A 27,812-nucleotide genomic window follows, 5' to 3' on the forward strand; every position below is an offset into this window, starting at 1 on the left:
TTGAGCGTTAAAGCTCAGGTCAGTGGACGTGTCATGTGTTTCTGTTTGGGTAAACAGCACCAGGTGGTCATATTTGTCATATGCCCTTTATGTGACTCTACCAGCACATTCCCCGACCAGTGTCCTGCTCCTTCACACACAACAAAAGAAATGTTAGTGAATGTGTTGACAAATAAAGTCAATGTATGTGCTTTTTTAAAAAGTCTCTGTCCTTTGCAGGCGACTCCTCCGGGCCATGTAAGCATGGAAGGACTCTACTTTGAAGTCAAGCCCAAGAGAAGTGAGTCATGCGGCACAGAAGGCGGCTCCAAGAGGCCCCGAGCTCACCTGACCCCAAACCACCGGTCGTGTCCGTCATTCTCACGCCTCACCTCGTCCACGAAGAGGACCGCGACGTGGGCGGGGAAGATGGTGGACGTGGGAGAGGAACCGGAGCTCCACTACAGACTGACGTTGATCGGTTCTCTGCCCGTGCACCACCTCACCACCATGGCCATGCTGCCCTGGGTGGTGTCGGAGATCACCAGGACGCGGCCCGGACAATGGAGCCGCTCCTCCTCCTCCAGCCAGAAGGTCGCTCTTCACGTGTCGCCGTCGCGGGTGCAGTGTGCGTCCGTTTTGGGAGACGGAGTCGCCTGGGATCCTCTTACGCACACGGTGCTGTTTGAGTGCGGGCCGCACCAGGTGACCAAGCTCATACACAACAGCCAGGAGCCCAGCAGCTTCGGCTGCCTGGTCAGGAAGACGCCGCACTGTGCCTGCTATGTGTTCCAGTGCCAGGACAGCACCAAGGTATGTCTGTGTGTGTGTGATGTCTGGGCATAGAATGTCAGGAATAGGGGTACAATCAGAGGAAATAGGACCTTGATAAACCTAGTAGACCCTGACTCAAAGAGGAACTCCCCCGATCTCCAAAAACAACCAAGTGGAGCAGGTCTTATCAGCCATATACACCACCGCAAACACACACGCCATCAAATGTAAAATCAACAAACACAGGCCTCTGGCGTGCGATGCCAGCGGCCCTGTGTGTGTGTGTGTGTGTGTGTGTGTGTGTGTGTGTGTGTGTGTGTGTGTGTGTGTGTGTGTGTGTGTGTGTGTGTGTGTGTGTGTGTGTGTGTGTGTGTGTGTGTGTGTGTGTGTGTGTGTGTGTGTGTGTGTGTGTGTGTGTGTGTGTGTGTGTGTGTGTGTGTGTGTGTGTGCGCGCGCAAAGCTGCAGCTGGTGTCACAGTCAGGCCCCAGACATTCGATAGCATCGCTCCACATACTTTAAAGACTTAAAAGAACTGCGGCCACAATGAAGGAGGAGGATGATATTAACCTTGTGTGACCTTTTGACCTCTGTGAGTCTTTCTTAGTGCGAAGAAGCAGGTACGTGGAGGCGTGTGTAGAGCACGGTACACACATAACAAATACCAGCATACAAGAACACGGAAGGACACTGTGATGTCACCGTAAATATGACTGGATCTACTGTAACTTCACACAAGATCAGGAACAACTAATATAAATACATATATATATATATATATGTAATTTAAGTTCATATAATTAAGTGTACAATAAATAAGTGTGTGTGTGTTTGCTTGATTGAGACTAAATAAGTTTGCTTTATATGAAGCCAAGCAGGATGTAGAACCACGTAACCATGGAAACCACTTCCTGTGGCCCAGGGCCCTGTTGTGATGTGTGTGTGTGTGTGTGTGTGTGTGTGTGTGTATGTGTGTGTATGTGTTGTTCTCACTCTCCCGTTTCAGCCCCATCCAAAAACATGGCGGTGATGTCATCACGCTGACCACCTGTCACTGTCACAAAAGACTCACACACACACACACACAGCTAAAAAACTAAGTGTTATCTCTAACCTTAACCACAGTTCAAATCTTCAGACCTCAGTCAGATCATGATGATTGTTCGGACTTAATCTTATTGTGATAATTGGACAGAACATCATTATTGAGGTTGTGATTTTCTTTCCCGTTGTTATTGGCAGCAGTTCCACACGTACAGTAGGTACAGTCTTGTTCTTGTACTGTCCTGATGACAAATTGGAGAGTGATTTTAGCTCAGGACTCAGGAGTGAAGACATGTTGGGTCATGGTTCTCACTTCCTGTGACGCTGCTGCAGGGTGAAGAAATCAGGTTTGAGTCATTAGGTAGTTAGTTAGGATTAAACTAAAGGCGAAGGTGAATGTAAAACTTCAACTTTAAAGTACATTTTATAGCAGAAAATGACTTTTGACACTTAAGTAAAGTAAATAATCAGAACACTTTAAGACTTTTGCTTAATGTAATGTTATTAAAAAGTGACTTCAACTTCTACCAAAGTAATTTTTCTGATAAGATACTTGTACTTTTACTCAACTTACTGGTATAATGTTTACCCAATATATTATTGAATGAATGAATGAATTAATAAATAAATAAATAATTAACTAAGTAGTACATATTATAGTAGTTTATCCGGATCATAAAGCTGCTGCTGCTGCTGCAGTACTGAACAGTGACCACTGGGTGTCGCTGCTGGAGTGTTTTACAAAGGTCACAATAAATGTTTCTGGTTCTACTTTTTGTGGCATTTATTCATTGAAGCCATCCTAATATCATGGTGACTATACTCATACTTATAATTAGTAGTTATCAATTAATTACTTATTGTTTGTGTTTTTGCGCTCATTTTTTCAAACACTGTAATGTTTGATTAGTGCTAAAACAAATAAAGTGTATTATTATTTTCAGAAAGTTAACATTTGGTGTCTGACTAAAGACGCTAAAGTGGCACAGTTGATCCTAGATTAGATTAGATTATCTTGTTTATCTAATTAGCATGTAATTAATAACATATTCATCACATGGTGATTTTGCCAACAGCAACTGACCTGATCCCAGTTAAATAGAAATGATTTATACTTCTGTCAGTTTACACTATTGTAAACATTAAAGGTGGCATATGTAAGAATGTGGCCAAAAACTTTGGTTACTAAATTCAAATTCAAAACACCAAGGTCTTTTAGGTTTCGTTTTTTGACGTAACTGGCAACCCGTGGTTGCTCGGCAGCTGAGACTCTACTGACTGCAATGATTGGTAGACGGCGGTAGGTGGCGCCACATGCCAAAACATGATTGCAAAACATAAACATGATTTGCAGTCTGCAAAATACTTTTTTAATATTTCTTGGTTTATAATATTTTATTAGTTCATTTACACAGACAGTGAATTAAGTCACTCTGTGGCCTTCAGTTAGCATCAAATCAGCTGTTTTTCTATGTACTTTAAATGAAGACTTTGCTTTTTGGGGGGGGGGGGGGTTCTTAAACCTCTGCTCTACAGTAGAAGGAGGAATTAGGATTTAAGGGATTAAAACAAATCTGAATCCAGCGTGGGCTGAAGAACCCTGACCTAAAAAAACATTTCTAAACCTCTGAAGTATATTCCCCAGCTCTCGTTCCCAGGAGGAACATTCATTCCTAACACAGGAAGTAGTGTTTATCAGCAGCCACACAACATAATCTACAACATCATGTAACGGTAAAAGGGGAAAAAAGTCTACCGCCTAAAGTTTGACTGCCCCGGGACAGGAACTGTGTCCGCCCCTGCCTCTCACTGTATTGGCGGATCCAGCTGCATCAAAGCTAACCACACTCATATGGCGTAAAACGGAAAAAAGGGCGCTTGTCCTTCAGAATAAAAGCACAGGAAGCCACACAAACCGCCGCACGGAGTGAGCTGGTGTGATTTACTTTGAAGTGTTTCAACAGGATGTGCTACAGTTGCACGGACTCAATCTTGACCCAGTGTCCCTCGGGCTTCAGGGAGCAAAAAAAATGAACTTTCCAATGACATGAGACCGAATCGTCCCGCACCGTCAGGACCGAGTCCCGTCAAAAGCAACCACGAGTCGGACCTAGTTTGGTGAAGTTTATGGCGGATGGGATGAAAGCGCGACTCCAGCGGCTCAACCTGTTCAAACTCAAACAGGAACAGAAAGATGTGAGTGGTGTTCGAAGCCTGTGTTGTTGACTTTTCAGTGCCTTGCTAATTGTCACGGTTAGCTTCCCGAACATTAAAATTAGCTAAATAAGCGCGTGCGGTTGTTAGCGACGTTTAACGAATTAGCCGTGGTCAGTGTTAGCCGAGCCTCCTCAGCCGGGAAGGTGTTCCGTGTCCCGTTTAAATTATTAACACTCATTTAAATAAAATAAATTTAATTAAATAAAAATCATAAGTACTATGACCACGCCTATTTAAGGACTTACTGACGCACATGCTTGTCCTAATGCCATATCGTGCCCGTGTTCGGGTGTGTAAACACTAAATGTAGTGTAAACATTACGATGCGGATCTAATGGAGTCACCACAGTAGTATCACATACACACTCCATAAGTGGTCAAGACACTTTCTGGTTTGTTAGTGTTTTATACTTTAGATAAAGTTGAATATAATAATGAAATAATGTACTCAAAATGACCTCATACTACACAACTTTTCTGCTTTTGTCCATGTGTTGACATACACGAATGAATGGAATAATGGAGTAGTGCTGCTAACAATGATGCTAGTTATTAATTAATCTCAGGGTTCCTGTAAAACATGGAATTTAATTTGAATAATTTCCATGTCTGGATTAGCATGGAAAAATGTTAGTGTTGTTTCCAGACTATTACTGTCTAAAATTAAATAGATGAATATATACAAATCAAAACAAGTTATTAATGCAACGTAGCCTACCTGTAGATCACATGTGTCAAACTCAAGGCCCGGGGGCCAGACGTGGCCCGCCACGTCATTTTATGTGGCCCGCGAGTGATTAATTGGTCTTAAAAAGCTGTGTTAAAATAGGTCTGTAAGGTGTGCGTTGACCATAAACTACATTTCCCACAATGCATGGTGATCGGGTTACCCGCAAAGTGACGGCCCCGCCGCTAGATCGCAGTGTATCGTTGTATATGCGTCATGCGGCGAGTGAAATTGAATAAGTAATAAATACAGAAGGTTATTTAGCAATATGTTACAGAGTAGTTACCTTTATTTTAAATAAGAGAATGAGTGACACCCCTGTTGTAGATGATATGAAACTAGAATGGCTGTAGAATGGTGTCGATTTATTTATTATTATTTTTATTTTTATTATTTTCCATGCGTGTCGTCAAGCTAGACACTCATTGTTGTCAAGTTTTGTTTAATTGTTTAATATTGACTGAAAAATCCTCAGAGAAGTCTGGAATTTTGAAATGGAAACTGTGTAGGAACTCTGTAATCTGCTAATTGCTATATCTCCGTTCACTGGCTAATTGTTGTGCCCAATTACGTTTGTAAAAGCAGACATGCAGGTTACTGAACACATTAAGTCATGCTGCTGACATAACATTTCAGAAATGAAGACCCGCAGCATATCTGCAGTCATTAATTATTCTAATACTAGATCATTATGGCTGTTTAAAATCTCCAGAGCCATCATCAATCATTTTAAACTCTTCGTGGTCTTCCTACTTTTTTTTTTTTGGCTTTCATCACCTTATACTTTCCGATGATGGTCTGTGACGTGATGTAGACCATGAACATACTTGTCTGCAGACGTCTGTGTGACATACGTTTCCTTATCCACGCATTTTTGCAGTGTTTCCTGCGCAAGATCCTTCAAGGACAAATGCATGCTTACGCTTTCCACTCCAACTGGTGGCACAAAATGGAAACCTTCATTTGGTGACTTCCTCTTATTGTGGTTGAAAAAACATAACTGTGACCCCTTGGTTGAGGTGAATCAAGAAAAACTCCACCATGCATCATTCGAGGGAGGAGGAGGAGGATCTCTTTTGAAATCTCAGCATGTTTCTTGACCTGAAACAACGCAAGTTTTCCTTGAATGGATGGTGTTGGAGCTGCTGGTTCTGTCCAGTGTCTTACTTGACTGTCAGGCCGCTTGATAAAGCTCAGTATATAGAAATTCTGTCTGCTCGGCTGTTGTAAACACACTTGCCAAATATTAGTGTATGCGAGTGCGTCACGGGCGATATCGCGTCCACAGCTCGATGCTAATGCCAGTGTTGTCTTGTGCACCATATTAGGCACAAAGTCTGTGTCGAGCTATCGCCTCAGGAGACTCTCTCTCTCTTGTGGGTTTCAACATAAACACCACCCTAAAGCCTTGACTTGGCATCACATTTTGGGCCGGATAACGACATTATACACAATTGTTTCCTGTTCTTCTTATTTTCCCTTTCCCGATGAAGTCGTATGAATGTAAATAGTGGGTATACTAATGTAAGTGTGCGGTTTGAATGAAAGATGTAGTCTGACAGAATTTCGCCACCCTTTTTCCGTCTATCTCACGTAAAGAGCTGACGTTACACCTTCTCAAATAATAATAATAAAAAAAAGAAGAAGCTGGAAAGGAGTTCCACAGGCAGTTATTTGATTTTCACAAAAGGCATTCTTCAAAAAACCGATTTGGGTTCATAGCTATCCAAACTGTCAAAGAAAGACTGTGCCGCCTGGATTTTTAATCCACTTTTTTGAGTTTCCAATGCCCCTTCTCCTTGTAATCCTTTGGTGCTCACATGCTTTTCCACTCCTCTTTTTATGTGACTTTCCTCCCCTGCTCATGTGACACAGTCCCGGCGATATTGCAAAAACAAGCCAGTAAACCATTGTCACCTTCCTGTCTTTTACGTAACGGGACAGTCTGTCCATGTTATTTGTCCGTTTAGTTTATCTTTCACCCTGTTCATCTCACCTGTCGGGTGTCAGAGCCACTGTACACAGAACCCTTCTTAGGGAAAACATGGTGGTTATCTCTGAGCCTTGCTTTTTAGCAGCACAGCACTTTGTCAACAAGCCCTTACATTGTGTCTGTGTTATCACATTTGAATGGGTTTGTCATTTCTGTCTTGCTTGGCTCTGTGCTTCTTTGTCTCTGGTGGCTGTGCCATACACCCACACTTGGAAAAAAATGTTCCCATTTCTCGACTTTTCTGCCACTGACCTTTGAACCCCAGAGCTCCAGCTTACACTTCATAAAGCACATGACCATGGGAAGTACCGAACTTGGACTTTTATTTAGCTGTTGATTTTGGCTGATTGGTGTGTCATTGGGATTTCAGGGACATGTTTTCAACTTTATTTATATGCATAAGCAAACATTACAGTGTTTTATGAAGTATTTTGTTCCAAGTAGAGCATGTACGTGCGTCTCAAGATGTAGCTTTGGTCCAATTTTACTAATTTATTCTGTTCTGCTGCATTTTTCTCTGTCATCTTTTGATGGACAGACTTCTAAATAGTAGTATTTTGCTTTAAATTTAGCTAAGAAAAAGTAGAAAAAGCCAGAGGAATGTATAAGACATTTCTGTATTAGGTCCGACATAGCAATACATCAACGATTTTTGCTGTAAAGCTCCAGGTTACTGACTAAAATGATGTCCGTGCCTTTGACCTCTTTGCTCTCTTAGACAAACACCGAAACACGGGCTGAATTGCAGCTTCTTGTTTCGTAGTGGCACTTGTATAACTTCCACCTTTTTTTTTTTTTGAGGTCATTAATACAGTAGTTCACTGTAGTTCTGGTTGGGTGAGAAAGGTGGTACTTGTTCAGCGTTGTTCCTCCTGTGAGAGGCCAAGTCTGTGGATCACAGCTCGAGGCAGTGTCCAGCTGCCTTCCTGTCAACGGTTCACTGAATAAGATGCTGTGTAATCTTAATCTTGACTCTAGAACAGATTTTTTTTTTTTTACCATATATTTATACATCTTTTCAGCTCTTCAGTGTGAGAAAAGTATTTTAATAAGTGCGATATATCTTCCGTGATAAATAGACATTTCTGTTGATAAGAAAGTCGTGTTTATGAAGACGGGGGATTTCAGCTGAAAATCCCGAGCGACTGGGAAAGTAGAGGATGACTGATGACCTCATCATGCTGAGCGGTTAAGAAGCAGCTATCAGCCAAATAAAGCCCGAGAGGGAGTGAAATTAGGGTAGATTCCTTCAAATGAGAATAGGTCAGACAAGGACAAAATCCCAAATCCTCCTCCATCTCCTCCTCCTCATGGCTCTTCTATATTTTCAGAGCCAGGATATGAAAGAGTGAAGTAGTCAGAGGAGAGGTGAAGCTGAACAGGGCCTAACTGTACACTATCGGTCAGCTCAAGTGTCTTTTTTAGCCAAATCGGTAAGGAAGAGGAAGGGCCTTGACGGAGATGGAGGGGGCTCGGCAAAACAGAGGGACGTCTGTTTGCGAGCGGACAGATAACAGACTGCACTCAAGCCAGTTTGATTAAAAAAACACCTCGACACTTGACGCTAGAGTGAGAGAACATGGCGTCTGGATGACCGCAGCACGTGAATGAGTAAATGAAGTTCTTGTTATGGAGGATAGTGGAGGGAGAAAGTCTTTGACTATCTGGTTTGTAGGACAACAAAGACACTTTGAATAAGATACTTATGACACACAACATCGGGCTCTTTCTGTCTGTCCTGACCTACAATGTTAACACATTATCTTGATTGTGATGTGACCTTATGGACCAGATTCTAACCATTACTAATCATTTGGCTGTTGACCCATGGCTTTAACCTTTTTAAGAGAAACCATACCAAATCAAACTGAAAACACCTTTGAATTCATTCATAGTACAGCTGCATACACTCATTCTTGTTTAAGCAACAGTACAGAAGGTATTTGTGGATGAAATTCCAGGAAAATCCTACTTTAACACTGAGAGAATTTAGCTGACGCGCATTTTTAAAAACACCAGAAGTAAGTAGCAGGTATTGTTTTGATCAGAATAAGAACAGGGTTAGCACAGCAGCAAGCACGCCTCGTGTTGAGGCAAGACGCAACCTGTCTCTCTAAGATAAGTGTGTGTGTGTGTGTGTGTGTGTGTGTGTGTGTGTGTGTGTGTGTGTGTGTGTGTGTGTGTGTGTGTGTGTGTGTGTGTGTGTGTGTGTGTGTGTGTGTGTGTGTGTGTGTGTGAGACTGACTGGAGGTTGAGTAGCTGCTCAGGCATCTCACTTGAATGACATCACTGGTGTGTGACTCAACCGCTGCTACTGAACTGGTCGACTTCCTTCTTTTTTTCTGTGTTCCTTTGTTTGGTCACAAACTCTCCACAGAAATGTGTGTGTGTGTGTGTGTGTGTGTGTGTGTGTGTGCGCTAAATGTTTTTTCGGTTTTTGTTCGGTTCCCAAAGATATCAGTATAGAACAAAACAAGTACAAAAATACACACTGGCACAATGTCCCATGGGACAGACCAACTTAATATGTGGTTTATTGAATTGGTTATTGCTTTTAGTCTTTAGGGTGGTTTTTATGTGTGTTTTATTATCATTATTTATCGTTAAAATGTTAATAAAAGGTGTCCAATAGTAGTGGCACAGTATCGGTGTGGCAGCATGTGGTCATAATGTCAAGCTTGTTGCTCCAACAGCCATGTGTGCGGGTTGTTTCTGTGTTGCTGGGATGCCTTTTGTCTTTTTAAATGAGTTTGACAGGTGAAGAATGTGTTTTTTTTTACAGATTCCTTTCATTCTATCATCTTATTACGCTTTACCACATGAAACCATCGCTGTATTGAATTGCGAGTAAGCCGATCAAATGACTGTTATTGTAATAAATAACTCTTATTACACTACGTTTTAATATACGAAGTCTAGCTATAAGCCAGGGGTTTCAAACTGGCGGAAGTAAACAGTAATAATAAGCCATTTAGTCATAATTATCCCATTATTAAATGTATCATACAACATTAAATTATATATATATATATATAAATACACTTGTTGGGGCCCGTGTCACGAATGGCAGTGGCCGAAACAGCTCCTGGTACAAATTTTAATTACAGTTGTCCACACTATTATTTATGTCATTTAAAATAAATGTCTGTTTTTGAAGTTAATACATTAATTTTGCATCATAAATAATATTATTCCCCCCACTTTTTGTTCTCTAGGCCGGCCCCCTCCATGACCACAGTATATGCCCATTGGCCCCCAGGTCATTTGAGTTTGAGACCCCTGCTATGAGCCCTTGTGTGATTCATTTAAAAAGCATTAGTTTATATCCATTTGTCTTTGTTGAGGGTTCTTGTGGTTCAAAATGTATTTTGGTAACATCACGATCGCCTTGATTTCCAGCTGACCACATCTGCTTCTGTGGGAGTACAACAAAAGGTTGGCTGTTCACGTTTTTTCCTTAGTTCTCATAAAATTCTCCACTCCATCCATGTTTTGAATGTGTTTAAAACTGGTACGAGCAGTGTTTCAGACTCATGTGCTGGTCATGGAAATCCTCTGTGAGTCATGGAAAGAGTGGTCACAGAAAAAGGATTTTTGTGTGAGTGAGTGAGTGAGTGAGGGCTCGGAATTATAGATCGTTGAGTTTTAACCGGAGAGAGAGAGACACACATCTTCATCACCGCGAAGTAGACATGCACTGGATCGTATCAGTTAGACTATTATTATGATCTTCATCATTTTAAGCCACTTATGAAGTCATACACATTAGTGTAATTCATTGCGGTTTCCTCAATAAAGTCTGTAAATGTCACTAAGTGTGTTTAATGGAGTTTTCAACTTGGCATTTTCCTTTTAATTTAACAAGCAGCTTCACAGCATTTTTACTGCTGCATCCATTTGATCTCTCTAAGTGTTTGAGAGAGGAAAAGCGAGCTGTGGTTCGACTAATTCGTTGCGTGCATCTTCGTCTCGCTTGGAAATGATCCGTCCTCTGCTCTGTGCCTGTTATCATTCCACTATACTGGAAATAGACTTGTATCATAGATCGGCCAACCTTGTTGTCTGTGTTGTTGCACAATCAAAGTCTTTGTCAAAACTTGCCGGTTTACAGTGCGTGGGTCTCTCTCTCTCTCTCGCTCTCTCGCATGGGAGTTGTTTCTTTCAGCGTTTATCCACAGTGTAGCCACCTTTATGGGTGTTGAAACAGTGTTAGCATACGGACAAATACGACCATTCAAGGTGTGTTGTCATATTCAGCTCCTACATATATGTGATGTCATGAAAGAGCAGTGTTGTAGCATTGGAATGAATCATTTTTTATGTTGCTGCCAATTTCCAAAGCACACTTAGACATCTTCTTTGTTGCTTGTTAAGACACATTTATAATTGTGAATACCGGCTGTGATAGAAATAAAATGATGGATAAGGATTATATATACGGGTTTTTATCATTTCTGGGTGCACATGTGAAGCAAATTCAAATACTTGTGTCATTATTTATGCCACAAATCCACAGTGAGTGTATAGTTTCACAAAAGCAATAGACATGCCAAGTCATGTTGCCGTTAATGCTAAACCGTCCAGCTGGCTGTGTTGATAAGTTAAAGAACATAACCTGTGGTGTGAAGAAACGTCTTCAGGGTTTTTGGTTCTTGTGAAGTCAGTGTTTTGAGCACAATGTTTACGCCAGGGTTTATTATTGATATGATCACGTACACGTGGACACTCGACTCCCATTTTTCTTCCTCAATCCCCATTTGTCAAGCAGAATATTGCATTCTTTTCAGGAAAGTGGTAAAAATGTTACCTCTTGGGTCATTCTTTAGAAAAAACCCATGTCAATTTCCAACCGTTTTTTACATCAGGTTTTCATTTCCTGGGCCGATTTCAGAGATTTCAGCGTCAAATGATAGGTAAAAAGTAGTGCTGGGCACTAGGTTAACGCATGACGCGTTTCCATGACGACTGACCGGAAAAAAGACGCGCGTGACTCATGTTTACGTGACTGCGGATTGTTAAAAAGAGTCTCTAAAGTAACGCTAAACTTTAAAAACAGAGGCACACATACGAAGTACACAGGTACAGCTGGTAATTTGTAGCACTCTACAGTTCCACTGTAGGCATGCTAACGGAGCTAATGCAGCTAATGCAGCTAATGCAGCTAATGGAGCTAACTGGTAAACGGTGCCTGTACTCCGGTGTCGCAGCACGTAAACATGACGTCACGCGCGTCTTTTTCCGGTCGCGTTAAAGTTGACGCCGCTAACCGTCGCTATCGCGTTAACGCGCCCAGCACAAGTAAAAAGTCTAATTTTTAAAAAATAAGAAATCCTTTTTTTTTTTTATCTCTTTCTGCCATTTACTCAGAACATTTTTTAAATAATGTACAAAATATGGACAAACGCAACATTATTCCAGCAAAATGTTTATTACAAATGTACAAAAAATGGTCAATGTATTTGCTCATGAGGAGCTGTACTACTGTACATATCATTTGTACAGCATGGCATACGACAAACAAAATGTTATAACCAATTATAACCTGAACATCAGAATCAGTGTACATTTTCCAAATTTTTGGAAATTTACGTGGCTAATTTTTCAAAAGAATGATCCAAGAGGCACATTCAGTCAAATTTAGCTGCTTCTTTCCAGTTGTGAAACATTTTTTTGCTAATCTGCTCGACTACATGTGCTTGTTTATTATAACTGTACATTGGTCAGCTAAAATGCAGCGTAAGTACAGCATGTTTTGTAACAGTTGCTTCAGGTTTCTTATCTCTCTCTTCATATCTCACCAGGTCCCTGAGATCATCAGTACGCTGAGGCAAGCTGGCAAGAGCTCGTCACGCAACAGCGATACCACCAGCACTTCCAACAAAACGTCCACTGGAGGTGGAAGTGAATCTTCTGAATCATGTTCTTCTTCCACACATCTCGCCGCGATGACGACCTCCGCGGCTCCCGTCGCCGCTGTGTCGCCGACGGCTTTTGCCAAAAAGTTCGAGGTACTTTTTTGCGGCCGTGTGAGCGTCGCTCACAGGAAAGCCCCGCCCGCTCTCATCGACGAGTGCATTGAGAAGTTCAGCCAGTTACATGGCTCAGGGACGACCGATAAAGGTGGAAATGGCAAGGGATTGGTGGACGGGATGAGGAGGGCATTAACCTCCCAGTCCAATGGGCTGGGGAGCAGTGGTGTCGGTGATGGCGCCTCGGTGAGCCCCGCCGCCGCCAAGCGACTCCTCTTGTTCAAGCAAGACCCCAGTTTCCCCTGTCTGCACGCCCTGGATGAGAACGGGCTGTCACCGGAAATCTCTCACAACAACACTACTGAAGCACTTTCCCGCTCCATCGAAGTGCAGCCCACCAGCCTGCAGGAGAACAGGACCATGCTGTTTACGGTAATTTCAAGCAATGTGCGATATGTCCAAAAATATATACTCTCCTGTTTAAAAGTTTGTGGTCACTTATACAATGTTTGTTGTGTTTTCCATTAAAAGTCACACTTTTATTCATCGAAAGAGTTGCAAAATGAATAGAAAATATAGTCAAGACATTGACAAGAACCAGCAAAACTGTTTTCAGCTGTGCTAACATCATTGCACAAGGGTTTTCTAATCATCCAATATTCTTCTAACGCCATTAGCAAACACAATTTACCATTAGAACACTGGAAATGGGCCTCTATACACCTACGTACAATCATATTCTATTAAAAACCAAGCTTTTTGCAGAATAGAATAGTCGTTTACCACATTAACAATGTATAGAGTGTATTTCTGATTCATTTAATGTTATATTCATTGTGAAAAAAAGTGCTTTTCCTTCAAAAATAAGGACATTTCTAAGTCTGACCCTCATGTGGAGGATAAAGAATTAGAGTGAGTGAATTATTGCCTAGTCCTATGTGAGTAGTACTGCAGTATTTGTTCTTGACAGTCTTTGTCAGTATAGAGAATAAGCAATATTGATTTTTTTTTGTGGTTTATCCTATGGCAGTTATGTATATGTATTAGGTGTTAATGCACACTCGCTTATTAAAAAAATAACAGGCAACTCTAAACGGGGTTGTCTCCGTCAACAACATCTGTTATGAACAGCTGTTGTGTTCTGCACAAATTAAGATACCGCAGCAGTTAATTTAACAGTGCAGGGCTATAAAATGACACGATGATCAAATAAAAAAACATGATCTCAGCAGAAACGCACTCACTCCACTTCTAGCTAAATTGAGAGCGTGTTGTCTTTGCGGTCACGGTGTAATCATTAGCTACGACGGTGACTACTGGCATAGAAACAAAGTAATATTAAAAAGTACAAGGTGTGGGTTGTAACCTGTATACATATAAATTAGTAGCTTACCCATGAAGCCCAAACAGAGAGTTTCCAAAGTGGATTCTACTGCTCAAAAATAAACCTGGACATTCAGTTGGATTTTATCACAATGTGATTGTGCGGTATTGAAAATACGTGCTACGCAAACATAACTTAACAAAGCACCGTAGAACCAGCAGGGCGCTGCACTGGAGCTTTAAAGTGAAATTTTGGATTTCCAAAATCAAAAGTAACACACTTATTGCTCACAAAGGAGAGAAAACAAAAGAACAGCAACATCTCCCAATGACTCAGCAAGAGCAAATGCTGACGGCAGCTCAAAGTAATCCTCGCCACGCTGACTTTCACTTGACCTTGGTGACCTCCTGGATATCAGAGTTTTCCTGTTAGTCCTCCACACAGGAAGTGGTGCTCATTGGCACAGGAAGCACCGGTGTGTGTGTTGCCAACCCCTCTGTGCAGCTACAGCGTTTCTGACAGCGATAACTCATCCTGTTGCTTCCATGTATATTATTGGTCAGAGCGGCGTCACCCTGGTGACATCATTGTCTCGTTTTTAACTCCTTCAGAAAATGTTTGGTTGTGTCGGTCACACTGGAAACAGAAAGACAGTGAAGGGGGAAGCTGAACTTATTACTCTGGTTTATACACTTCCTTATTCTGTGAATCATCAAACCCCTTACTGAGGTTTAAGGAATGATGTGTGACTATTGGGATATTCCCTAAAAGAAAATAATTCAAATATATATTGGTACTTTCTGAGTGGAAATTTTACAAAAAACACAACAGGAATTTGACAATGTACGCACACAACTCATGACACTAAAAGTCTAACTGTATTTCTTTTGTGCATTAGGTCGGCAGGTCTCAGATCTTCTTGGTCAGTCCAGACACTAAGAAAGTTGCCATAGAGAAGAGCTTCAGAGAAATCTCTTTCTGCTCCCAGGTATGAAGCGCTGCATAAATTACCTTTTACAGTCGCATTTTGTTTGTGCGATTTTTAAAATCTGTCATTCGTCCCTGCAGGGCATTCGACACGTGGATCACTTCGGCTTTATTTGCAGAGAGATGGTGGAGGGAGGGAGCTGCCACTTTGTTTGCTATGTTTTCCAGTGTACGGATGAATCACTGGTGAGATTGTCATTTCCCATTCATAGTGTCTGGTGAAACAAAAGCACAAATCTGGATAGGAATACCTAATTTACTGTTGGTGCAGAAATGGAAAAGCTCCACAGATCCATGTGCGACTGTGTAGACTGATTTAAAGGTGATATTGTGAGTCCTTGTGTGCATGTGACGATACTGATTAGATTACTATGTAATGAGCGACTGAATATGCATTTGATGCATTTGTTCCTCTTCCAGTTTTGCACTCTGCAAAAGTTCACTTTATTTATTCTCTTGACTTGGAAAGTGATAAAAATAGATATAAAAGCTGTTGGATCGTTCATTGTGATTGCACTTTAAGGTGGACGAGATCATGCTGACTCTGAGGCAGGCGTTCTCCGTGGCCGCCCTGCAGCAGAACGCAAAGACCCAGAGCCAGCAGTGTGACGGCTGCCCCATGCAGCAGCTCCACAGGCTGTGTGAGAGGATAGAAGGTAGGGAAACTGTCCCCGGGTGCACTTTCATTCTGCTGTGAAGCTACTGCAACAGCACAAACACGGTTTGAAACTCCATTTCCGTATTTTTCAGGTCTACACCCATCTAAAACCAAACTGGAGCTTCAGAGACACTTGGCCACTCTGGACAATCAAACACAAGCGTCAGTGTTTGAAAACACAATGGTAATGCAGCAGTGCCTCTGTTCTAAAGACCAAGGTGTACATTTCTACTAGAAAATAATACATTTGTACACTGTGGAAATATGAGGTTTTCTTGTTCCGTCACATGACTCTTTGTGTCTTTCCTCTGAAACACCTGTTGCATTTGTTTGATTCATTTATAAGTCTTAACTGCACTCTCTATCAGAAGTGAGAGATGTGAGTGAGATGACAGCCGGGCCAATATTTCTTTAATAATCTGCTGCCATCTGCTGGTGATGCAGCTGAACTGCAACACTGCCTCTGTCTGAGACCTTTCAACGTGTCTCGTTTCAGAGGGCTCGCCCCAAGAGTGATCAAGAAGAGAATGAGTTGGTGATGGCGTCGCTGAGGAGTCTGTATGAGGAGAAACAGAGCCGACATCAGCACACACTGCCTGTGGACAGCAAACAAGTAATGTGTTTTTTACCCTTATTATGTGGACACACACAAACCAGGGTCTTAAAATGTCTAAAATACAGTCAGGACAAATATTAGTTCACAACCAGCACAAATTCACGTGAGGTGATTCTGTGATGCAACATTGCACTTGTAACTCACAGCGTTTTGTGTATTTATGTTAATTGATAAATACAATTTACTTTGCAAGTCATTCTGGGACTTTTTTGCCAGTATGGACATAAATTGGTCTAAAAAAACTCTTAAATTTGACTTGTTAGAACCTACAGATACCCTGATAAACCCAGCTATTTATCCTCTTTATATTACTCTCTGCTTGTCATCTTTCCAATTATGTCCTATATGTCCTATATGTTCTTTTACAAGTGTCAACACTGTCTCTGTGTTCATGCAGGCCTGTGAGAAGGCCGCTCCAGCGCCCGTTGAGGTGCAGCAGCAGCAGCAGAGCAGCAGCCGGCAGCGTCTCGAGCAATTCAAGAGCCGAGCCAAGCGATCTCTCACCGAGTCCCTGGAGGGCATTTGGAAGGTAGCGTTGATTGTTTTGCCTTGGTTTGTGTGCAGAGGAAAGGCTGTCATTACATGCAGCTGCGCATGTCCTACTGAATATCGTGTGCTGTTATTTGACAAGGTTTTGAATGTAATCGGCCTTTGTTTGCATTTAAAAGTTAAGCCCTAAATGTGTAGTCCATAACTTTGGGTTGTGTGTGGTTTTTTTTTCTCAGGGGAGCAGCAAGGCCAGGGTTCACCGAGACAACAGCGAAGGAAGTGACAGCAACTCTTCCATCTGCACAGTCAACAGCACCCAGTCCTGCACGGATGACCCTTTGTCTGCATCCGCCCAGTTATCACCCTCCAGCCCACTCAGGTAAACTGAGCAGTTTAACTTAGTTTTATTTATCTGGTCAGGCTCAGCCTCTTATAGTCGTGCACTGACACCAAGGTTGACGGCAGATGTTGGAGCATTGATGTCCTGACATCGGGAAAACCCAGAGGTGCAATGGATGAACGGAACTTGAGTTTCTTGCCCTGTCATTTTCTCAGGAACCACAACTCAACAGGCGACCTGAAGTGCCTCCAGACCTCCCTCCACCTCTCCCCCTCTTCCTCCTCTCTACCCGGCGACGATCAGCCGCAGGGTTTTCGCCGACGGGCCAGTACCTTCAGCCACTCTCCCACTTCCTGCTCTGGACTCGAGTTCTCCCCCGTGCACACGCGAACTCACGCTCCGCAGGACCCCGCCGCCGTTTCCAAGCCCAAGCTCGTACGACACTACTCCGTCAGCACTGACACACCCCACCAGAGCAAGTAAGGAGAGAGTGTGTTTGTATCCACCTTCAATGAAACCGTGCACCTGAGCTTAGTTTGTTTGAACAGTTTGATCCATGCTGTCTAATGTGGCTTTACAAATCTCTTCCTTTTCTGGTTAGAGGGGAGTCGAGGGGGGGGGGGGGGGTCAAACTTAACCTGGATTACACTTAATGACAAAAAGATGTTTGCTTAAGAAGATTCAAGGCAGTCGCAGAATGCAAAAGTGTCCATTTCCTTGCATAACAAACATATTTAGCATTGACAGCATTATCTTTTTATCGTCTGTGTAGTTGTACCATGTTGTCATTGAGTAATGTGTATGGAAATAATACTGGGAATATATATATATACTGGAAAAAAATACTTCACATGCACAGCAATGACCGAGAAAACACTCAGTCGAAGACGATACTGAATAAAAGAGATGTAAAGAACTACCTGTATGATTATAAACTGCCAGTAATCGCTGCTTGCATAACCCTTTTTTGCTTTTTTCCTTTGAACTTTTTGTCGTCATGCTTTTTTCAGTTGCTTTGACTTCCTTTGCACCTTTTCCTGTCTCTTTCTCTCTCTCCATATTTGCACTGGTTCTCAGATGCGCCCCAACCAACTCCATCCTTCCTCCTGTCTCTCCCTCCAATTCATCCCACTCTCTTCCGCTCGCGCATCATCCTTCCTCCACTTCTTCTGGAGCCCGGCTCAATAAAAGGAGGTGAGATGTCCCTGCTCTGTTTGTCTCTGCAGCTCATGCCTTATCTGCTGTGAGTAGCTCTGTGTCTCCATTCAAGCGTTCCTGCTGTTTTTCTTCCTCCGTTTCACACTCGTTTCTCCATCTCAGCACTCTGGTCGGTCTGCGTGCTCGTCTCCACTCATCTTCCTCTGTCCCTAATTTTCTAAAATTTCAATTTCTGGCCCCTGTCCATGAGAATGATTTCCCAGAACCAAAGAGCAGGTACAAATGTACATTATGCAATAGTAATAGCATGGTAATAATCCAGCATATAACTTATTTTATGCAAATCATTAATTAAATTCTGTGTGTTTCCAGGGACGTGGCTGCTCTCTCTATACCAAATGCAGCCGGCGGGTTAGGGGGAAGCCCTATGTGCAGTCGTCGCCACTCGTGGAGACAACAGATTTTCCTACGGGTCGCCACGCCTCAGAAGAACACGGACATCAGTGGTAAATAATTCACACTCTTACAGTAGAATATACTGTATCTTCATATGTAGTTTATGTTACTTCAACATAATCTATCACTGTATGTCATACAGATGTATGTAGGTGTATGGTTACATGGATGTCCATTCACTGTATTGGGTATTAAACCCATGATTTCATGTTAACAGCATGAGTAGAGTTGATTCACTCGACTCTTTTAATGTTCTCAGATACACAGTAACAACAGAAATCTGGACAAAACAGTGCTGGACACTAGGTTAGCGCACGTTAAAGCATGGCGACTGACCGAAAAAAGACGCGCGTGACGTCATATTTACGTGCCGCAACACCGGAGTCCAGGCACCGTTTACCAGTTAGCTCCGTTAGCTGCATTAGCTCCTTTAGCGCCGTTAGCGCGCCTACAGTCGAACTGGAGCGGTCTGTTTATTTAACGAAAAGAGCAGCGCTACAAATAACCAGCATACCTGTGTACCAATGTGTGCCTCTGTTTTTAAAGTTTAGCGGTACTTCAGACACTCATTTTAACAATCGGGTGTCACGTAAACATGACGTCACGCTCGTCTTTTTCCGGTCAGTCGTCATGGAAACGAGCCACGCATTAACGTTGACGCCGTTAACCGCCGATATCGCTATTTTTTTCTCACAAAAGACTTGACATCCTGTGTTCATTCACCTGTAGAATGTCTGTGTGTTGCATATATTGCCATGTTTTATCAACCACTGTGATAGCGGCATAACTGCATTTGCCCTGGTTTTTTTTGGACTTTCCCTGTCTGATGTCCTCTTAGTAAATTCCAAATATCTTCTACCTCAACTATATCAACAACTTCATCAAACGAATCCATTTACAAAGTGAGAAAAAAGCAAGTAGACGTAACCAGTTGAGCAGGTAATTTTTTTGGCTTAATTTTAAGATAAGATAAGACTTTATTAATTCCACGATGGGGAATTGCAGTTGTTGCATCAACATGAAGGCAGTAACAGTGGGAATTTGTTTAAAGACAATGACTAACAATGACTGTGGGCACATAAATCAAATAAATGACACTTTCTATATATACATATATACAAATAGAAATAGCAAATGTGAATAATAAATGAAACAATACTCCACATGCCAACATGCCACTTTAGAGCACTTGCCAAAAAAGCAGGCCTCTGCTTTGCGTGCATGAGAAGGTGAGTGTACGTGTGTGTGTGTCTGTGTGTTCTTAAGAACTTCTGCGAGCAAAACAGTACAATGACTCTTCATGCTCCAGCTGCATTTATGGACATGTCGTTTTTGACGGAGCAAGTTCAGTTCCAGGTGAAGACACTTGTGTAAACGTGTGCATAGTCAGACAGTACACGACACGTCCTTCCAGAATCTTAGCAAAGTCAACAAACAAGAGCAACACACCTCAGATGTGCTTTTGTCAAAGTGTGCTGTTATTAAAAGACACGCTAACACAAAAGAGGAAGAGAACGAGAAGAATACAGTATCTGCCAAATGTCTTTGAATTGGCTATTTTCACCTCTTAAGTAATACTTTTGTCTCTTTCAAGTATTATCGGTTTATAATATGCAGTTTTTCATGTGAAATGAGCCACTCAAACATCAAGTATATATCCCTTTTAAATCTCGACAAGGAAGTATTGTTTAAAATGCATCTATGTGAATTGAATTGGTCTAGATATTACAGTTCTTATGCTGTTTCAAGGCATCTCACTGACATATTTAAGACGGATTACTTTGTTGGCAATTTGAAATGCCCCTTTGGGAAGATTAATCAATAATCCTTAAGCATATGTTCTTGGAGAACCATCACAAATCTCGACTTAGCCAATAACTGTCTTACGCCTCAAAACTTCTTATGATTGACTGGATTAAATAATTTATATGAGCTTATGACTTTAATTTTTGTCTGTAGGGCTGATGCTTTGACGAAACAGAATAGCTGGATTTGCCACGGGCGAGTGCGTTATATTGTAAGAAGCATAATGCAAACGAGTGTTTTACATTGAATGAAACATTGATTTAATAAAAGATATCGGGTTTTTTTTTTATAAAGGATCTATCTTTCCTATCAGTTTATGTCCAAACAAGTTTGATTGATTGTGTGTGTGTGTGTGTGTGTCTGCAAATGTGCGACTCATGCTTGTGCTTGCATGTCTCACATCCTGTGTTTTGATAATTGTGCGTATGAAGATGTGTCGACAATTGAGATGGTTGTCGCATTGTAACTCTTAGTAACTTGTGTCAGTTTATCGTCATTGCATTATCCTGATTATTTCCATTTGCCAGTGGTCAGCTGATCTCACACTGGTTCACATGAAGGTTAACGTGCAGTGCATGTGTTAAAGCAGCCGTTACACGTTGTACCAGCTCCAAAATGGGTCACAACAATCACGATACAACAAAGTCAAATGAAGCTCTCATCTTAACACAACAGAAAAGTTCAACCACATGAAAAACTACATGAGCAAAGCGGTCCTGTCGTCTCGTTTATCCACATTGTGTAAATAGCACTGCCGTCTTCAGAGTTGTTGTTCTTTGTGCTACCACTAAGGGGTGCCAAAGTCTAAATTTTACTAATCCTACACATCGATACCTTTAATTATCACAGTTCAATCACCACATGGTCTGATGTCTCTAAAACAACTGACACACACAGGTCATTCACATTAATGTGTTACTTCTCTGGTTGTTGTGTTAAATTCAACAAAAGGTGGATTAACGTCATAGTTTACTTTTCAACCGAAAATGCTCTTAATAAGATATTATTTCTGTTTTTAAGTGTCACTAAGTGGTGTATGCTGCGTCAATAAAAACTTTTCCTTTTTTTGTTTTGCTTAATGTTAACGATATTTCATCGCTCATTTGACAAAATAACAAAACACACCCAGCATTGTGTGCTTAAAGTTGAAGTCTTTGGAAAAAAAAGAAAAGTAAAGGAAGATGCGCTTCACACTTGCTCAGTGTGCTGCAGTTGGGTGTATTCATGCGTGTTCTTATATATATATATGAGGTCATGGGTGTGTCGAGTGTGTGTGTGTGTGTATGTGGGAATTTCTTTGAGTGTGTGTGTGTCTTTGAGGGGGTGGTGGTGGTGGTGGTGTCTCATGGTCATGTTGACAGTCCACACACAGACAGCGCCAGAGCGAAGCGCCCGCCTTGTTGACCCACTTTGCATGTTGTGTTGAAATGTATGTGCCGGGACTTGATTCTGGCCAAAGTGGTGCGTTTGCTCAGGGTGTGGACTGTGCACACGCGCCAACGTGTGTGTCTGTGTGTGTGTGTGTTTTTATGTGTGTATTTGCTACCTTTTTAAGGACCTTTTCTGGCATAAAACCTGACTTTGTCAGGACCACGAAGAGCAAAACCTGGCCATTAGAGCTGCAACTACCGATTATTTTCGTAATCGATTAATCTGTCGATTATTTTCTCGATTGATCGATTGATCGTTTGGTCCATAAAATGTTAAAAAAAACGTTGATCAGTGTTTGTCAAACCTGGAAATGACGATGTTATCGAATGTCTTGTTTTGTCCACAAACCAAAATGATTCAGTTTTAATGATTTCTTTGTTATGTGGAGCAAAGAAACAAAGAAAATATTCACATTTAAGAAGCTAAAACGATCAGAAATCTTGTTTTAATCATGAAAAAAGCTTCAAATTGATGATCAAAAATAGTTGACGATTCATTTAGTAATCGATTAATAGTTTCAGCACTACTGGTCATAATGAGACAGAACCTAATTCCTGAGGAACTGATTAAGTAAAGGTAGAATTAGGCATTAACTGGTTATGGTTAAGGTAACATATTATCCCTTACCTTAATTTTCGAACATCCAAATTAATAGAAAAGTGCTTTTATGATTAAGACAAATTAATTAATTTCCAGTAGTCAGTAGAACAAGTATTTCAGACTAAGTTTTAAAACGCAAACTCTGAGATAATGTTCTGTTAAAGGACTTAGGGCAGTGTTTGTTTACCTCACCAATAATACGTGACTCCGTTAAGAGAGTTCACCTTTTCTGTGCGTCTCTTACACATGTGTCTGGTATGTTTTCATGCTTTTAGAACTTAAGAGCCAAATATTTGTACAGTGACTCCTCCGCTGGTTTGCCTTTGAGTTTGACTGACGACTTATAGACGCAGACACAAAGGCGCACATTAGTGTTGACCTTTCTTTTTTTTTTTTAAGGCTTAAAGAACTCAGACGTCACTGCGTGTCGTCGTGCGCGCGCGCGTGTGTGTAACGTGTTGATGGACAGTATCCGGATTTATCTTTGAAGATGGACTTAACCTGAAATAGTTGAGATTTTTTCTCATCGAGGCTCCTGTTCACGTTGTTCAATACATTTTAAGGTGACGGCGTATTTTAAGGTTAGGGTTAAGTAGTAAGTAGTAAATATGAGGGAAATAAAGGTCAACGTAATGTCCACTGATATCATAGAGGGTGCATGCATGGGTGCGTGTGTGTGTGTGCGAGAAGTAAGTGCAATCTGCATAGTTGTTATGTCCCTTCTCTAAACAACACCGGGTATTTTGAGGTTTGGGATCCACCCTGTACTTTGGGGTGGAGTCACGAAAACACTTTTTTGTTATTGTGTATGTGTTGCACCCTACTGTGTAAAAAATATTTCTATGTTTAGTTTTTTTTTTTTCCTTGTTGTTGTTGTATGGCTGTCTGAGGATTGACAGTGTGAGAAAGGTCAGGGAAATGAAGTCAGCCAACTAAGGAATAATCAACTAATATCACAGTGAATTCAACATATTTTATCAATTTCTACCTCCATAATGACTCTTTTTCTCATTACCTAGGACCTGTATTTTGTAACCTGGTGACCCAGCTGCACGACGCATATGCACGCTTTGCCCCGGTTATTTTGAGGCAAAGATGCAGCTGTGTTTATCCTCCTGCTTTTAGCCATTTTAAAACAACAAATTCTTTTGCAAATGTCCTTTTTCATGTCTTCCGTGCCTTAAAAGACAAGTGCTGCATGAAGACATCCCATATTTCCCATATGTTTACATCCCAAGAGCATATTTGACACTATAACCTGTAGAAGTATTTTTTTTCTCTTAAAAAAACTATTATTTTAAAACTGCATCCATGTTTTCAGTATTTTCTGGATGTGTTCCAATATAGTTATATATGTATTATAATTCAATATGATCTTGAAATACTGTTTGCATTGATAAAGCATCAAAAATACTTTTTCACAGTACTGTATAACATCAGCCTTGTCATTTTGAAATATTTTAATGCAACGATGTCCTATGTCTTTATTAAGTTGGTCAGGAGAAATGATTTTAAAACTAGTAATTCAGTTATATAGAGTAAAACCATAAAAGATGGATGGCAGGACTGCATCCAAAAGTGAAGCCAATCATCTTCTTACTTCACAGATGAAGTGTGTGTTCATTTTAAGTTCATTTTGAGCAGTAATTTAATGCTATATAATTGGGACTGACTATTTTATTATCTACTGTATGTTATTCCTGTGGTGTTTCACTAATGTTAATGTGATGTGTTTTTCCCAGAGCGAACAGAATGCGGTCTGGACAGAGGCCGGGTGTGTGTGGGCCAGGTGACGGCTGCAGGAAATATAGACATGAGCGTGGTGACTGAGGAGAGGACGAAGAGGAGCAAAGAGGAGCTCAGAGATCTGTGGAGGAAGGCCATCCTGCAGCAGATCCTGCTGCAGAGGATGGAGACGGAGAACCAGAAACTGTTGGGTGAGTTGGATGCAAAGACCTTGAATGCAGTTTATTCCCCCCCGTTCACACGCAAAAGCTCTTATTTTTGTAGCATACATTAGGAAACAATGGGAGTATATGAACATCTAAAAATAGACGATAATACGTCACATTGTATTATTACCGTATTGTCGGGCGTTTCTTTGGAAATGAACAGATTAAGCCCCACCCCTCTAGAAAAGACGGGTGGGGCATCTCGAGAAGGAAGAAGCCTTTCAATTTTACAGCAGGTAAACAGGTGGATCCAGGAAACATTTGTTCCACTTTTCCTTCACAGAAATAAGGTGTTTACCTTGGCACACAGGTTACACAGTGTGGGTACACCTCTGGTTAAAAGTTAAAAGTTTACTTTACTCTACCAACCTCTTATACATTTCCCTTGTACCGTTTCCTGCCTGTTCTCACGATAACAAGAACAGCATCCAGTTTTGTGTTGTTGTTTTTGTTAACGCTGTTGAACAAGACAGATTTTGCTTTATCTAAAAGCCAAATTGCAAACTGAGAGTCTGTCTTTAAGGCCACTCTGGCAACACGCCTCTCTCCAGATGTGTATGCGAACAGGTAATCAAGTGGACACCTGTTGGTCTGCTGTTTAAAATATTTTCTGCTCACCGCAAATCAACAGCTTTTATAATGAGTGTGTGTGTGTGTGTGTGTGCACACGTGCGTGTGTTTTTGTTCCATTCCTTGTTAGCATATCAGGGTGTGGCATCTCTATCTCGGCTCAGTTTGCACGTAACGACACACGCCTAACTGTGCGTCACACACCCTTTACGTCACTCACTAATATATATAAACTATGTAAACGCATGCTACACATATATAGAGCATATGGATCAGTGTCGATTTAAGAAAATCAGCCGCACAGATACACAAACAGACAATCACACAAAGTTGCCATAGTCACATTGTCACAAAAACATTCACATAGCCAGTGTGTGAACATTTTTCTTTGGCATCCATTGTTTAATCGTGTTTTATTCCCCCGTTCACTGTGTGTGCGCTCCACCTTTTTATCTGTTAGTCGACCGGGTGGAGCTCAAATCTTTGTCCTCCATTCTTTGAGTTTATCTCTTTCACTGTTGCCTGGTGTGTGGGTCATCTGTGACGGCAGAGGGTGGGGAAGAGAAAAAGGGAGATTGTAGAGTGCAGGGATGTGGTGCTAAATCAAAGAGAGAATTCTGATAAACTGGACTCTCTTCCTGTTCCAGGCGGCTGATAACACATGACGGCAAGAATCGCTGCCCTGCCTCTTCAGCAGCATCTATTCTTACTCTGGGTGTGTCGGCCTTGTGCGCCGTCCAAGTTGTCTCGCGTTATTCTTCAGGATATGTCTTCCAGGTCACTCCTCCCACTTTTCGGTCTCGTCTTTGTAGATGCCGTGATGGTGATGTACAGCATTTTTGAGACGAATGCATCATCTCAAGTCATCTCGTGCCAAGTTATTTGAAAGTGTGTTTATTCTGACGTTATTCCAAAACACACTATGATGTTATCGTGTATATAATTATTTTCTTACGTCTTGTTATAATTATGCATTTAAAGTTGCTTCCTGGGTGTTTTTTTGTGCAGGTTGGCCTTCTGTTCTCTGGTCTCATATCCCATAGACACGATTATGACACTGTCCTGGTCTCTGGGTGGACACCACACACGGGTGGAAAGGGTGGGGCCATACACAAGGAAAAGGAGGGAAAACGGACATTACCATATGAGGCAAAGGGTTGACTGTTGGTAGAGAAGTGAAAGAGAAGAAGTGATGGTCTGTGTGTGGGGGGGGGGGGAGAGAGAGGTGAGAGGAGGGAGGAGAGGAAGGGAGTTGTCAAAAAAGAGAGCACAGGAGAGGGGGGCCCTGGGTGTGCCCCCTCACCCTTTTTTTGATCAGTGGTTTTGGAACGGAACACAGGTTTTTTTATGTTTGTGTCAAATTTGTAAAAGTGCTAAAGTGTGATTTTGACTCATTAATTCACCCAGTCTTTTCAAATTACAGTTTGGATAACGAGACACACTGTATTTACACTGACATCCTGACTGCCTATTTGGTGCGAAAATCTGCTGTTATTTGAAAAACAAAGGATTTATTTGTTAACTATTTTTTTTTTTGATGTACCAGGACCTAGTGCATGCAAGTGGCAGTCGGTAATGATGTCACCTCGAGCTCGAACGATTATGAATCGATTACAAAAAGAATCGTCAACTGTTTTGATCATCGATTAATCAGTTGGAAGCTTTTTTTCATGATTAAAACAAGATTTCTGATTGTTTTAGCTTCTTAAATGTGAATATTTTCTTCGTTTCTTTGCTCCACATAACAAAGAAATCATTAAAAGTGAATAATTTGGGTTCATGGACAAAACAAGACATTCAAGAACATCGTCATAATCGAAAATAATCGTTAGGTGTAGCTCTGTCACCCATAAGAATCTGAACTCCCAATTTGATGATTTGAGATTTATGGCCACCACCATGTAGACGCTTTCCTCTAAATGGGAATAGTTTACTAAATGGACAATATGTGCTATTAAAGAAGACCCAAATTAGCCATTCAGACAATTAACTCCTCAGGAAAATCCTTATTGAAATCATAAATCACATGAGAGGTAGGTCAATTTCCCATATACTGTCTACTACAGTAGCAGCGTTGCCCCCTCATGGCCATTCAGTATAGTCTTACTTCCTGTTTAGCTTCAACCGCCAAATCGGGAATACAATGTCCCCTTTTTATATACAGTCTATGTATATGTACATTCATGACACATATTTTACATGATGTGTTTCAGCCTCAGAAAGCAACCTACAGAACAAGCGCCTCAAGCTGGACTACGAGGAGATCACCCCATGTCTGAAGGAGGTCACTCTGGTGTGGGAGAAGATGCTGGGAACTCCCGGGAGGGCAAAGGTCAAATTTGACACCGAGACCATACATGCTGCTGTTGCACAAGGTACTCTACAAATTCTCTTATATCAGTGTTTCTTCTTAGAATATATTGTTCAGGTATTATTTGCAAATATTGACTAGAGATTGACGTAGAAGACTGAAAATGTGTTTGGTAACCCTTATCGTTATCGTCAGCCAGTAGACGGGGAGCTCATGAATTCTTTGTTTCTAATCCAGGGTTTGTGATCGACAACTTAAGTCCATCTTTTCATGTCCTGTCCATCATCTTCTAGTATCAGCATGTTGTGCAGGGAGGACAGTAAAGCCTGGGACATACTGTCACAGGAGAGATCTTATGTCTAGAGCAGACAAATGCCATTGGACGACAAATGTTGTAACTTTGAGAATAGCCT

At 41.4% G+C, this 27,812-nt stretch overlaps 1 protein-coding gene across 1 annotated transcript in view; it reads left to right on the top strand.

Annotated features, from left to right (window-relative positions):
- Window positions 1–243: 243 nt before the first annotated feature.
- The window catches only part of tbc1d1 (TBC1 (tre-2/USP6, BUB2, cdc16) domain family, member 1), a gene marked incomplete at its 5' end in the record, with an annotated part of 39,162 nt that continues 11,593 nt past the window's right edge, over window positions 244–27,812 (top strand). Inside the window, 15 exons of the mRNA XM_083909612.1 lie at window positions 244–792; window positions 12,534–13,133; window positions 14,924–15,013; window positions 15,094–15,198; window positions 15,536–15,668; window positions 15,763–15,854; window positions 16,167–16,283; window positions 16,684–16,815; window positions 17,012–17,154; window positions 17,331–17,594; window positions 18,193–18,309; window positions 18,436–18,549; window positions 18,646–18,779; window positions 24,309–24,503; window positions 27,302–27,463. Of these exons, the coding sequence (XP_083765738.1) occupies window positions 244–792; window positions 12,534–13,133; window positions 14,924–15,013; window positions 15,094–15,198; window positions 15,536–15,668; window positions 15,763–15,854; window positions 16,167–16,283; window positions 16,684–16,815; window positions 17,012–17,154; window positions 17,331–17,594; window positions 18,193–18,309; window positions 18,436–18,549; window positions 18,646–18,779; window positions 24,309–24,503; window positions 27,302–27,463 (2,947 nt within the window). The remainder of the gene's footprint in view (window positions 793–12,533; window positions 13,134–14,923; window positions 15,014–15,093; window positions 15,199–15,535; window positions 15,669–15,762; window positions 15,855–16,166; window positions 16,284–16,683; window positions 16,816–17,011; window positions 17,155–17,330; window positions 17,595–18,192; window positions 18,310–18,435; window positions 18,550–18,645; window positions 18,780–24,308; window positions 24,504–27,301; window positions 27,464–27,812) is intronic.

Source organism: Microchirus variegatus (genome assembly GCF_963457635.1).
Source record: "Microchirus variegatus genome assembly, chromosome: 23".
NCBI classification, from domain to species: Eukaryota; Metazoa; Chordata; class Actinopteri; order Pleuronectiformes; family Soleidae; genus Microchirus; species Microchirus variegatus.